General features: G+C 31.2%; 1 protein-coding gene across 1 annotated transcript in view; it reads right to left on the reverse strand.

Annotated features, from left to right (window-relative positions):
* Nucleotides 1-4,603: 4,603 nt before the first annotated feature.
* LOC140442206 (sodium channel protein Nach-like) overlaps nucleotides 4,604-15,770 on the reverse strand; it is a 135,365-nt gene continuing 124,198 nt past the window's right edge. The window contains exon 10 of the mRNA XM_072533284.1: nucleotides 4,604-5,169. Coding sequence (XP_072389385.1) covers nucleotides 4,958-5,169 — 212 coding nt within the window. The 3' untranslated portion in view covers nucleotides 4,604-4,957. The remainder of the gene's footprint in view (nucleotides 5,170-15,770) is intronic.

Here is a 15,770-nt window from a genome sequence, read left to right on the forward strand (position 1 = left end):
ACATTAGCTAATGGGTGATAGCTGATATCAAAATAAAGCGTTTGAGCTCAAATTGCTTAGGCAAAATTATGCTAGTTTTCGTTCTACAGGGTGATTCATTAATATTTTTTTATATTATTTTTAGGGATATATTGAAAACTATTTAACTGATTTAAGTGAAATTTGGTATCTTGATAATACTTATTATGCTTAATATGAAAATGATAGTTTTACCATTAGAACTAGGTGGCGTCACCTGCTATAACATTGGTTCATTAATGTAGCGATAATTTTTTTATTCGCCCTGCATAAACATTCTAGGAAAAAAAACAGGAAATAACATTTAATTCTACATAAAAAAGGTATTCTTGTTTTAAATAAAAAAAGTACACGGTTTTCGAAATAAACGTATTTTTTAGAGACGTGCATAAAATGAAAAATTTTACAAAAGCTTACGTAAATTTAAACATTATTCAAAAGGTCTTAATTACCAATGAATATTAAATGTATTAGTAGTTAAATAATTATTTTTATTAATGTTCTAGTAAAGCAGCTCAACGCTGTTTCGAACTTTATCCCAATAGAAGGCAACCAAACCATAAAACTATTAGATCATTGTTCGACAGATTAGGCAAAACTGCGTCATTTCATCCCAAAAACAGGAATGCTGGAAGACCGAGAGTAATTGATGCGGATATGGAGAATAAAATTGTTGTGCGTGTTGCAGAAGATCCAGAAATCAGTACAAGGCTTGTTTCTGCGGCCACTGGTATAATCAAATCTACGGTGTCAAGAATAATACGGACAGAAAATCTGTATCCGTATCGTTTAAGGCTTCGATTTAGTCAGTTTATGATAGGGTGGCATTTAGACGATTAAATGTTTTATAATAAAATTTTATTTACCGATGAAGTCACATTTACTACAAGAGGTGTGTTTAACTGGCGCAATAGCCACACCTATGCGACAGAGAATCCTCATGCATTTCAAGAACATCATTTTCAACATGAGTTTTCCATAAATATCTGGTGTGGCATATTTGTGGATGGTATTGTAGGACCATTCGAATTACCAACTAGGCTTGACGGAGTAACGTATCTAAATTTTTTGAGAGAAGATTTACCAACTCTTTTAGAAGACACACCTCTAAATTTGAGACGTAACTTTTGGTACATGCATGATGGTGCACCACCACATTATAAGTTAGAAATTATCTAGATGAAATTTATCCTCAAAGGTGGATTGGTAGAGGTAGTGTATACCCATGACCAGCACGCAGTCTTAAACTAAATCCCCTAGACTTTCACTTGTGTGGCTACCTAAAGTCACTTATTGTAATCTTTTTTCATTTTATTTTGAATTATTTACTTTGTCAATTGTTGTCAATTGGTTCAATAAAAACTATTTGTTTCAATCATATGCATTTTGTTTGCAAAAATTATCTACTACTAATACATTTAATATTCCCTGGTATTTAAGACCTTTTCAATAATGTTTGAATTTACATAAGTTTTTGTAAATTTTTTTCATTTTATGCACGTCTCTAAAAAATACGTTTATTTCGAACACGGTGTACTGTGTTCGATTTGAAACAAGAATACCTGTTTTGTGTAGAATTGAATGTTATTTCATGTTTTTTTCCTAGAATGTTTATACAGGGCGGATAAAAAAATTATGGACACATTAATAAACCAATGTTATAGTAGATGGCGTCACCTAGTGTCAATGGTAAACCTAATATCATTTTCATATTAAAGATACTAAATAATAGCAAGATACCAAATTTCACTTAAATCACCCTGTAGAACGAAAACTAGCAACATTTTCCCTAAGCAATTTGAGCTCAAACGCTTTATTTTAATGTCAGCTATCACCGTCAGCTAATGTCCGATTAATTATGAGATACCCTGTAATATTATATTAACAAGTACGGTAAAATTACGCTCAAAAATAGTAATACTTTTTATAAATACTTATTTAATAAGCTTATTTGGTTCTAAAAAAACATGGTCTTTATAGCTGATAACAACTTGCAGTGACAACAGAAATAAAAATTATGCTACAAGGTATGTGCGATGGCTGTCAACAAGTCGGACTCCTCCCCCTCCTCTATCCTTTATCCTTCGTAAGGATGTGGTGACGTTATGGTATTTGACGAATGGTTGCTATCCATTCTTTTCTCTCCTGGGCGCGGTGTACTGCCTCAGACAGAGAGTAACCAGTAGCGCACTTTAGTTGATCTGACCATCGGAGTGGCGATCTTCCTCGGGTTCTTTTACCATCTACATTGCCTTCAACCACCTTGAGTTCTGTCAATATTGAGACATTTGTGCGATGTGCTGTCCAGGGTATGCGCATCATTCTACGATATACACACATTTCAAAGGCTATTATATAGGCGCAGTTTCCTGTTCCTGGTTATGTCCGTATCTTTCCAATATTTGAGTAAGTTTCACCGTTGATGATCTGGCCATTGTAAGGCGTCAACGTATCTCCTCTCGCATCCACCATTATTTGTGATAACAACCTATTAAAACCTAACAGAAGTAATTAAAACGGCTTACCACTTCAAACCCCTACGTTTCGTATTTCCGGCTGGTCATTTCTGTCCGATCGATTATCGGACAGTCGGACTAAAACTTAGTTTTTAAAATATACAATTAATGGCAATATTCGTAGCTGCGGGTAGCCCAAAAATTCTTAAAGAAGGAATTTAATCGGTCTAAAATACATATATCTTATACACGAAATGAGAACCAGCAGAGACACTTTACGTACGATAGTAATGTCTAACAAAATAGAAATGGCACAAAGCCGGATAGAAAGACTAATGGTAAGAATAAATCTCAGAGGGAGAATGTGAAACGGAGAAGTTCGTTAAAGAACTGTGTCGCTTATATCTTAACTCCTATATCAGCACCTATTAGAGTACATACCAAGGACTGATAAATACAGTAAAGCATGAATACTAATGCGCTGGACTGACGACATACAAAGGGCTGCATGACTATAATCAATAAACGAAAAACGTAGTATGTGGAAAAAAATTTAACATAATATTTAAAGGAAAAACAGACAATGGAAAGAAGAAATATCAATTGTTAAAAGTAAACGAATTTAAATATCGAGGGGTAAACATAACCAACAAACGATGGATGAGATCAAAGAAATAGAGAAAATAATTGAAAGTAAAGGACACGACGAATTGTGCAAACTTTTAAACTCCAATAATATCTTAAAGGTAGCAAAATTAAACTCAAACAGACGTGAATATTGGGTGATGGTAAAATAACAGAAAATGCTTTAAACGTCTGGGAATTTCTTTGCTTCTAGACAAGGCGAAAAGCTCGGGTTCCTTCGAAAAAATAGTCCCATGAGATTTGTTTGCATAATTACTTTTATGAGGTACCCCAATAATCAATTTTTTTAAACAAATAATTGTAACGATCAATTTTTTCGGCCCGCTCATTTTTTTTTTTTATTTTTCGGTTCATTCTAAACAAAATAAGTCTCTTGCACTTTTTTGTAAACGTAATTGTTTTCGAGTTATAAATAACTTAAAACTGAGAAAAACAAAAAATTACGATTATGAAGCTTTAAAAACATAAGTAAAAAACCTTATTTTCGAATTTATTAAGAACCTAAATTCAAGTTCAAACTTTGTTCTATTATTCCCCGATAGGTGTTTTCGGTCTATATTATTTTAAAACTTTATTTTTTAATAGTTAATAAAGAGCTTATGACAGGACTGGTGCTCTCCTGTCATACGCGCTTAATTATCAATTAAAAAACAACGGTTTAATAGTTATTGATGCACCAAGGGTGTTATTAAGATAACTACGCCCGGAGAGCAACATAATCCAGTCAAAGGGCCTCCAGCCCGAGGGATGGATGTTTCTCAATGGGCGTAATCATCCAGTGATACACCAGTGATACATACAAGATTTTATTTTTCACTTCACTTAATACTAAAACTAAAATTGAGACGTTTTTATTTTACTGCAACTACAAAATATATATGCATTTTGTGTATGTACCACTCGTGTTACCGGATGAATATGCATATCGAACAACATTTATTTCTCGGGCCAAAGGCCTCTGGCTGGACTATTTTGCTCTCCGGGAGTAATCATGTTAATAATACCTTTGATGCATAATTAACTATTAAAAGATTGTTTTTTAACTGATAATGAAGCGTGTATGGCAGGACGGGTGCTCATGATTGATTTTTAAAATGAAATAGGCCCAAATACTTATCGGGAAATGATAGAACTAGGTTTGATCTGGAATTTATGTTCGTGGTGAATTAAAAAAGAAATATTTTTACCTATGTTTATTTTAGTTTAAATTATTTATAATCCAAAAACGATCGAAAGTTTATAAAAAAATTACAAGAAACCTATTTTGTTCAGAATTATCCAAATAATTCAAAAAAAATTGTTCGGCCGAAAAAATTAATTGTTACGATTTGTTAATCGTAAACTTTTCACCTAGGATACCTCTTGAACCTCATTTTGGGGTCTCTCATGACAGTGATTATGCAAAAAATTCTCATGGAAATATTTTTCCGAGCAAAAGCTTTTACCTTTGTTTATTCGCAAGATATTCGGGGCAAGTGGGAAAAACCGAATGGAGAAAAGGAGAAAACTCAGATCTTGGGGAGTTATATGGGAACCTCAAAATTATCGAGATAATTTAAATGAAAATACTTCGCCGATTGAGATCCGTTGCAAGAATGATAAAATGAAGACTGGTGAGAAATGTGCTGGTGAAATGTAAATTTAAAAGAAAAAAGGAAAACTATGAAGAAAATGGTGAGAGATATGTAAAGTTGACATATAAATCGCATTGCTTTCAAATTGGAAAATTACTGCAATCAACACAAAAAAGTAGTGGAAAAATTGCACGCCAAAAAATTCCCAGGACCGCAGTTCTGTACTATATTTACTAAGTCACACAGTCAAAACACTAAAATTCCTTAAGGTAAAAATTCCATTGTAAAATTATCTGTTGGTGCAGGATACATCGAAAGAGAAGATATTTTTGTTTTTTTAGTAACATCTGATGGAATTGTAGCTTTTTCAAAAATTTTCATATTTACTGTCAATCTCACCGTAGAGTAGTATAACACTTCGATAACTGTTATCAAACTACATCCCAGAAAAAGGCTGTAGACTCCACCAAACGATGCTAAAATAAAGACAAAGTATTTATTATAATATATTAAGGTAATTAACTAAGTATTTGAAGTAATAAATAAAAAAAAAATTGATTGCTTCAATCAGGGACTAAGAGAGTGTTGGCTTTAGCCTTTTGGATATGGAGATTTTAACCAAATTTATATTTTTGGTTTGGAAAGTTAATCACGTTAGTTCTTTATTTCATCTACAAAATAAATATTTAAAATATTTGTAAACATTTGAAAGCATTTTCACATTTCCAGTTTAATAAATACAGTTTTCCCTCTCCACCTTTTTTCAACTTTAAATTAAATTATGATAAAGTCTTTCTCAGACCATTCTTTCAGGGCGTCATTATTTTTGTGACGTCCTATAATGTATTGGATGTGTCGAGAATTATTTCACGTAATTATTGAGAAATCTGACAGATGCCAGGACCGTACTTACTTTTATTGCAAGGTGGATTAAAAATAGTAAACAATATTGTTTACTACATTTATAAATATGGAAACATTTAAATACGACAACACAACGATCCATTTATTGTTTATTTTATAATAATATATAATACAAGCATAGTTAGTTCCTGTTCTAGTTATACAATTAAATATTTGTCGCCTTTTTTTTATAAACACAAACAAATACCCTTTTTAAAGATGTTTATTAGGTAACTTAGAAATTAATTACATAAATGAGATATAATTCTAATCATAAAAACAATTCACTGATGCCTAATAATAATACTTTATTGAAGAATTGAAAAGTAGAATTTGAATATCAATGAAATATTAAAAGCTTTTCTGTATTAATTAAAGATTTTTCTGGAATTTCAATTACTTAGCTAGTTGCAGCGTCTTACTTATAGCTTTAGATTATCTGGGTTAACAATTATTTAAAAACGTTAAAACACTCTGAGGAATTTATTACCAATCAAAATTTTTGAAAAATTACTTACTGAAGAAAATATTACATACATTTCTGACCAGTTAATTTTATACGCACGGCAAAAAATAATCACTCTTTTACAATATCTCCAAACGAAATGCAAACTTCTTTTTGCAATATTATATCTAACTAGATATAACAGATTACCACGAGAAAGGTTATACTAGCCATTAGATGAATCCCTGTGTTTACAACGCTATTCGTATGAGCAGAGACAGGTACTTAGATAAAAAAAGTTTGTTCATCTGGCGGATAATGCCAAACAAGGCGATTCTAAAGATCCTATGTATAAAACTAGACCCCTAGCAGATAAAATTACAGAAAAATTCTTTCCATAAACATAATAATATATCCATAGGCGAATCAATGGTGAAATATTTAGGCCATAACCCAGCAAAACAATTTATTAAAGGGAAGCCAGTTTAATTTGGATATAACAATTAGATGACAACTGGTTCCACTAGATATTATTATGGTTTTGAGATTTTAGAAAAAAGCCAAATGATACTGAAGATACTAAAGGAATGCCACTTGAAGCTAACGTAGTAATTGATCTTGTGAAATACCTGCCCGAACCATCTAGAAATAAAAAAAAATTCCTATGTGCCTATAAGGTACAAGTAACTTTTTTCTACAAATATTTACATATTCATTGAGAGACATATTAAATACATCTACATTCAGGTTGTTTAACAAAGATAAGTATCTATTCAGTGGTCCATTGACACCATGGGTTTTTCTATAAAATCGAACATTAAAATTACATAGATGATGCAAATCATGGTAATATGATACTCTGAGACCAATCTGACTCACAAGAGAGAGACAATCAATTCTACGATTTGTTAATTTAAAAATCAAAGTTAAACCAAACATCACAATTTTGTATTTTTTTCATTTTTTCCACGCTAGTTTTCTTTTAGACGTTAATGGGTTAACGTAAGTAAGAACTAACAACCTAATATCTAAAAACCATAAAAAACAATAGACTACAATTATTATTAATTGATAATAGAATTATTAATTAAATATTTGAAAATCAACCTAAAGATCTAAGACTATAACATAAGAAAAAGAATAACTAAATAACTACAAATGCAAACAATTAAATAACTAGGAGATACTATGAATATAAGGAACTTAATAACACTAAATATTACACAAGAAAGAAAATATTAATAAATAAATACAAGAAAAATAAAAACTGAAGATGCACAATCCCATTCATTTAAATCAATTATTATAGGAGATATGTGGTTTGTGTCCATTATTTTTGCTGTCTCCCAATATTCATTAATGAGGCTTTATACATGCCTCCATTTCTCTGGTGACCTTAAATTATAGCAAAGTTAGTATCTAAGAATTAAAGAAAAATTAATTTACCTGTTGTAATGATTTTTTCCACACATTTAATACTGTGGCTTCGTTTGTAACGGCAGCAGAAGTTATATTCGCATCATAATACCTTTTGCAGTCAGACCAAACATTCTCTATTGCATTGAATTGACAATGATATGGAGGGAGTCTCAAGACACGATGGCCATATTGAAGGGCCAGTCTATCCAATCTGTAAAACAAAATATATAAAAATGCCATTTACTAAATAAATTCTAATACGTACTTAAATATTTTATCTGGTAGATGCTTCTTTACAATATCCATCAACTCAAACTTTATCATAGTCATTGAACAATTAACATGTCGATTTTTCAACCATTCTAATAAAGAATGTTTTTCCCAACTAGCATTTGGTATTCTTTCCAACAAAGTTGAAAGGTATGATGCATTATCCATTATAATTAATGACGGTTCTTCTAAATTTGGTAAAAGCTGATGCTCAAACCTTTTTTCAAAATTCTCAGATTTCATTGAATCGCGGTAGTCACCAGATTTACTTCCACTTTTGAGAATTAATTCGCAGTTATCAATGAACCCATTTTCAGAACCTGCATTAAGAATAATGTATCGTACACCTACTTCATTCTTTTTTCTGACTCTAGTTTTCGCTTTAGGGTATAGAGAGTCACATGCTCACCTAAAACAATCAATGTGTTAAGACACTATAGTGATTCTTCTAGGAAAAATTTTAAGAATGTAAAGTAACACATTAGTTTTAATATTGGAAATTTGTCTATTTAAATGCTATATACAACAGTACTCCTTTCATAAATCGTAATAACCATATTTGAATAATCCAAAGTATAGGTAGTTATAATCTATATATTTTTCCAAACTGCACAAGGTAAATGCATAAACTTTAACAAAAAGGCCAAGAGGACTCTTAAAACTTTATTACAATACTTGGTAGTATTATTTTTATAATCACTTTTCATTTTTATGTATTTTATATATGTAACTGGTTGTCAGTAACAATTTATTAAAAGAAATGTCTATGGAAATTAGTTACTCCTGCCTTTCTATCAGAAATATGGTAAAATATTTTAACTAAACTGTTGTAATGCTCTTACCTTTACTAAACATTATGTATACACACATCCTGATGACATCTTCGTATTTATTTATTAATAATTTTGGTTTAAGACTCGTGGTTACTGAGCTCATTGTAGAATAGAATAGAAATATGCTTTATTGTCACTGAAAATTATTGAACAATTTTATGGACAAAGCTAAAAAAAAATCAGTCAAAAAGTACAAAAAGTATAAAACAAAAACAAATATAATAAAAAAACAACAATACAATTTTAAATTAGTAAAATTATTGTATCACTTACATAATTTGTACAGACATCAACAAATGAGACAAATTGTAGCCACTGCTTGAGACACCCAAATGTAATTATAAACAATACTAATTTTGTTTCTTTGTTATACATTAAGAAACTCGTCAACTGAATAATATGGTCTTTCAGAGAGATAGATTTTTGTCATCTTACGAAAGATGTTGCGGATTTAATTTCTCTTGGAAGGTGATTATAAAGTTTTTTTGCACTATATAGAATAGAATTCTTTACTAGCTGAGTGGACGGGATCGGTAAATAAACGTTACAATCCGAATTTCTAATGGAGTAGCCATGATCAGGTCTATCGGGAAAAATGTTTAGATGCTTGCGAATCAAACAAACCGTTTCCAAAATAAATAAAGAGGGAAGCGTCAAAATTTCGTGATTTTTGAAGTGGGTCTTGCAATGAGTTGTTTGTTTGAGACCAAATAGATAACGAATTTCTCTTTTTTGCAACTTAAAAATAGTATCAAATTGGGCCGCTGATATATATATATATATATATATATATATATATATATATATATATATATATATATATATATATATATATATATATATTATATATATATATATATATATATATATATATATGTATATATATATATATATATATATATAATAAGCCTTGATTATAAGCAAATCAGCGGTTATAATTGAATGAAGCGTTGAAATATTAGAGCTGCTCCAAGTAATACTGGTATCATCAGCAAATAGAAAAATGTTCCCTTTAATTTTCAAGTAAGTGATGTCATTAACGAAAAGTAAAAACAGAATGGGACCTAATACTGAACCTTGCGGTACTCCACACTCGATGTCTTTACAACTAGAGTCAGTGTCTTTTATTCTAGCCAACTGTGTCCTACCTACCAAGTAAGTTTTGAACCAATTCAAAGACACACCCCGAATTCCATAGAAATTTAATTTTTTTAATAGATTGTCATGATTTACGCAGTCAAAGGCTTTGGAATAGTCGCAGAAAACGGTGGCGGAGGAGAGGTTACTATTTAGTGATAGATATACCTCATGTAACACAGAAAACATGACATCACTAGTACATTTATTAGACAAAAAGCCGAACTGATTTTGCGATAAAATATTATGTTTAAGGAGAAAGGGCATAAGTCGAACTTTTATAAGCCTTTTAATAATTTTTGATAGTGCTGGTAACAAGGCAATAGGTATATAGTTGCAGGCATCAGATTTGTCTCCACCTTTATGAAGAGGAATAACGATGGCAGTCTTTGGGCGGTTAGGGAATGTACCTTTTTCAAGGGAATCATTTACTAGCGAGACCATGACCTCCAATATATTATGCGGAAGATTTAAGAAAATTTTAATAGATAATCCATTTGTACTACAGGACGATTTGCTTTTCATACTACGAATTATTCGAATGAGTTCAGTCTTATCAACTGGTCTTAAAAAGAAGGTATCAGCAATATTTTTTGAATTAGGGAGATAGGAAACAGGATCTTTTTGTGGCGAAATAGTTGAGGTTATATTTTTACTCACATTAACAAAGTAATCATTTAGATTTTCGGAGTTAGGAAAAGAAAAGGTTTAATTCGCTGCACTGGTTTTATTTCGAAAATCGTTAATTATTGACCAAGTTTCTTTTGAAATATTTTTGGAGCTTGTTAGGCGATTATGAAAGTAGGATTTTTTGGCTACTTTGAGTAGTTTTAGATAGCATTTTCTGTACGTATTGATATAATCAGAGATGGGGATACTGTCATTATTAAAATTTTTTAATATATAGCAGAGAACGCATATTCTTCGCAGATATGCGAATGCCTTTGGTAATCCAAGGTTTGTGATGTTTTGGCCTGATGTTTAATAGAGGAAATGCTTTATTAAAAATAGATACAACTCTATTTAGAAAATCACTAACATTACAGTCAATGTCCCCGGATGTAAATGAATAATCAGAATCTTTTTGGACACCTTCATTTGCCAATCGTCTTATTGTTGGCAAAGAAATCCCTAACGCCTCAGTAACACGTTGAAATAAACAGTAGGTAAAAATAAAATTTTATTTTCATTCTAATTTTAAACTTACTTTACGAACACTAGAAATTGGTAATAAAGTTTACTTTAACTTGTTGGTTGTTTACTTGGTTGGTTGTTTACTTTAACTTGTTGATGTTTAATAGAGGAAATGCTTTATTAAAAATAGATACAACTCTATTTATAAAACCACTAACATTACAGTCAATGTCCCCGAATGTGATTGAATAATCAGAATCTTTTTGGACACCTTCATTTGCCAATCGTCTTATTGTTGGCAAAGAAATTTCTAACACGTCAGTAACACGCTGAAATAAACAGTAGGTAAAAATAAAATTTTATTTTCAATTTAATTTTAAACTTACTTTACGAACACTAGAAATTGGTAATAAAGTTTACTTTAACTTGTTGGTTGTTTACTTGGTTGGTTGTTTACTTTAACTTGTTGATGTTTAATAGAGGAAATGCTTTATTAAAAATAGATACAACTCTATTTATAAAATCACTAACATTACAGTCAATGTCCCCGAATGTGATTGAATAATCAGAATCTTTTTGGACACCTTCATTTGCCAATCGTCTTATTGTTGGCAATGAAATTCCTAAAGCCTCAGTAACACGCTGAAATAAACAGTAGGTAAAAATAAAATTTTATTTTCAATCTAATTTTTACTTACTTACTTTACGAACACTAGAAATTGGTAATAAAGTTTACTTTAACTTACTTTAACCTTTAATTGTGGCTTATTCCCATTTAAATATTAATTACTTTAAAATGCCACAAGAAAATAGCTTCAGAACAATACTAATAAAGTTTGTCCAGCTTCTTTTTCTAATTCAAAATATTTAAGCAATGTAAGTATCAGTACTTGTCCCTTTTCCGTATATCTTGACATTTTAGAAATATTTTAATAAAATCACAAAAGCAAATAAAAAAATATAAACACAAATAATGCACAACAACGCTGTAAAATAATGTCAAATACTGACCTGAACCGACAAGAATCACTTCACTCTTTGACACTTCGAAAGGATAGCCAACATGAAAGAAATTTTACGCCAAATGTTTCTGGTTCGCATAACTGATTGGCTAGAGAAAGCGCGCATTTCAAATATCAAACGAATCAAACGTAGGTTAGGAATAGACCCGGTATGTATGCAACGCCTGTAATATTTCATGTTTTATATTATACATTTTATGTTATGTTATATATTTTCAAATTAATGCGTTTGAAAGAAATCGAAAAACTGTGACTCATTGATAGAAGGGTCTGGGAAAGACCCTTCTAATTATTCCTTTTAGCCCCTTACCTTTTCTGTTAGCAGAGAAGCATTTTGGGGGACCATGGTAGAAATGGGAGTACCTGGAAAGCTGGTACGATTAGCACAGGTGAGCACAGAGAACGCTTCCGCACGGATCAGAATTGGCAGCACCACGTCGGAGGAATTCTTCATTGACACCGGGCTCAGACAATGAGATCCTCTCGCCCCCCTGCTATTTAATTTTGCACTGGAGCATGCAGTAAGAAAAGCTCAACCACAACTGACAAACGGATTTGCCGCCCAAGGATCATCAAAAATACTATTGGCGTTTGCGGATGACGTGGACACAATTGCACAATCCGCCAGAAATGCAAAAGAAGTTTTCACCCTATTCGAAAACTGAGCCAAGGAAGTTGGTTTGAAGGTCAACGAGGACAAGACGAAGTACATGGTGGTTACGAAGAACCCAAGATCAAGGGTTAGACAAAACGTAACAATTAATGAATACAACTTTGAAGTCGTCAAAGAATTCAAGTATCTGGGAGCGATCATAACATCTAAAAATAAATATGAAAAGAACGTGGCAGCCAGGATAATTGCAGGAAACAGGGCATATTACTCATTAATAACCGTACTTAAATCAAAAATACTCTCAATACCAGCAAAAATAAGAGTATACAAGACAATAATTCGTCCCATAATAACGTATGGAAGCGAGACATGGACTCTGAACCAGCAGGAAACGACAAAATTACTGGTATTGGAAAAAAAGATACTGCGGACTATTTATGGGCCTTGCAGAGAAGAGACAACAGGAGAATGGAGAAGAAGACACAATGATGAACTCCAGACAGTATAAGAAGATGAAAACAATACGCTACATTAAATCAAACCGAATAAGATGGGCGGGCCACGTACTAAGATCGAGTGACGAAAAACTCCTAAACGCAATGGAGGGAAATAGTAAACGCGGCCAAGACTCACATAGAGTTGTAGAGCCAAATGATGATGACTAGTAGATCTTTATTTATTTCTTCAAAGAAAGTACCTACCGCGCATGTTACACGTATTTTACATGCAGACATTACTCACACTTCATCTGAACTCAAGTGCTTTTTGAAATTAGTTTCCAGAAGTTTTTTTTATTATTGTGGCTTAATGTATTAACGAACGGCTAACCATTTTATAAAAAAAGACAAAAAAGCAATATTTTGCTACCGAATATTACGAAATTATGCTGGCAGTTGGTTGTTATTTTCTCATAGCATACAATAAAGTACCATCTTTGGCTTACTATTGGTCATCTAACAAATCACTTGGAAATGATGCTAGTAAAAATGTTAATTCTAGAGAAAGATTTTACTTCTTACATCAAAAATGTATTACAACTGTCTTAAAAACAAGACAATTCAGACAAATTGTATGACATTTTTGAAGTTATGTCGTGTCTCAGACAAACATTTGCAAAAGCTCGATCTGACAGTAGCTTTCGAAGTATAGATGAGTCAATGGTAAAATTTGAGGTCGTTTCTCGCTATAACAATATCTTCATTAAAACCAATAAAGAGAGGGATTAAGATTTGGGAAAGATACGATTCTAATACCAAATATGTATATGATATGAACATATCTGATATGAAAGACGAAGGGCGAAAAGAAGGAACATTCAGGGAAAGAGTGGTAACCAAGTTATGCAGCTCTATAAATGATCCGAATGTCACGTTGTGTCTGATAGTTTATTTACGACTGTGAATTTAATTGTTTCTTTAGATTTTGCTATTGTGGAGACATATGTCAGTCAAATAAAAAAATCTGCCACAGTTTGGAAGGAGAATATTTAATATTTTCGTTTAAGTACATTTTTAACTATAAGCATTTTTGTTACTGGTGGGACCATTATATTGTATCAATTTTTTTCATACTCTTGAGACAATTGTGTCCCATTTTGTATTTTTTTGTTAATTACTTAATAAAGAAACAAATTGTTAACATTTATTTAATCCAGTGACATTTGTTTTCTAGATAAGGTATGTTGATATTATACATATTTATGTATATTTGATAAAAAAAATGACAAAAAATGCCAATTTCTGCTAAGACACATTTGCCCCAACCGTAAAATCACCTTTTTTTTTCAAAATGTTATCGTATTAAAAAGGTTAATAATGAATTGATTGCAAATGTGAGTCTATCGATTTTGGGCTCTACAAATTTAGCCCGTCATCATGTTTAAACACGTTACTCACCAATAATCGTACAATAGTGCAAATAAACCATGTACTAACTTGTCGTTTCATCATTTTCGTCAAGGGCGATGTTTGTATTAACTACGTGTAATACCTAATCTTAATTTTATATACCAAAAACGAAGGTTATTCTGTACATTACAAAACAGTAATTTAAAAAAAAAAACAAAAAACGAAATGCAAAAAACACTCAAAACCGAAGGACGATCAACAAGCGACAGGGACAACATCGGTTCCTTATTTTATCTCTTTAGTGAAGTTTTGTGAATTTTTGCTGGATCAATCTTAATGAGTAATGTATTTATTATAAACACCACTTATTAACCATTTGGCATAAAAAATAAATTCGCAAAATACTCTCTTTAAAGTAAATTTCTGTTGAACTCTTATACTACAGTACTTGAAGAGATCTTGCTTATACTTTTTGACAATTATTGTTGCATCATATATGCATAAGACGGAGATAAACCAAAGGTTGGTTTTTGGAAATTTTGTGTTTATATAAATCGTAAGTTAGACAATTATTTAATAGAGTTATTACTGCACGATCCACAAATTGTTAAAAAATTGAGTTTCTTGGTCAACAAATCGCTAAAAAGATACTTAGATGATTTAGATAATGTTTTTGTTACGCTTTTCATAAGTATAAACTGGATTATATGCAAAATTAATATGCATATATATCCTGCATATTTCTTATGTTTTTAATAAATAATATGCCTTCCAATATTTGAAGAGTAAGGACCATATAATTGCATATTTTGGTATTTAGAAATATCAATAGGAATAGTATTAGTAACATCTGTATTCACCAATTATGGCAACAATTATTAGCACCTGCGTAATTAACAAACAACCTACTATAAAACGGCATGGACAAAACACAAACAGGAACCTTTACCAAAAAATGCTGGATTCAAAAATTATTATGTTTACAGCCAGCTACAAATTTCACTAGAAATTAAAAAGCTCATTGCCGAAAAAAGAAGAGCAAGAGTCAAATGGCAACAAAGTCGTAATCCAGTGGATAAAACGTTTTACAATGGCTTAACTAACAAATTAAAATCACAACTAAAAATTACAGTAGAGAAGAATTAGTCAAAAATACGTAACACATTAATGGATACGACCATTCAATATGAAAACCAACATCAAAAACGCTAAAAGAATTGCCCAAAAAGGGTATATTAATTATTACATATATATTTAACGCAATATTAAGGCGTAATTATTGGCCTAACAATCTAAAAATTGCAGAAATACTTTGATTTGAAAAACCACGGAAGGATCCCAGTGAAGTCTCATCCTATTCACCTATTAGCCTGTTATTAGCAATAATAAAATTATTGGAAAAACTTTTAATAAAAAGAATAAATCCAGATTTTACAGAAGAAGACTAGATACCA

Source organism: Diabrotica undecimpunctata, chromosome 5, assembly GCF_040954645.1.
Source record: "Diabrotica undecimpunctata isolate CICGRU chromosome 5, icDiaUnde3, whole genome shotgun sequence".
NCBI lineage: Eukaryota > Metazoa > Arthropoda > Insecta > Coleoptera > Chrysomelidae > Diabrotica > Diabrotica undecimpunctata.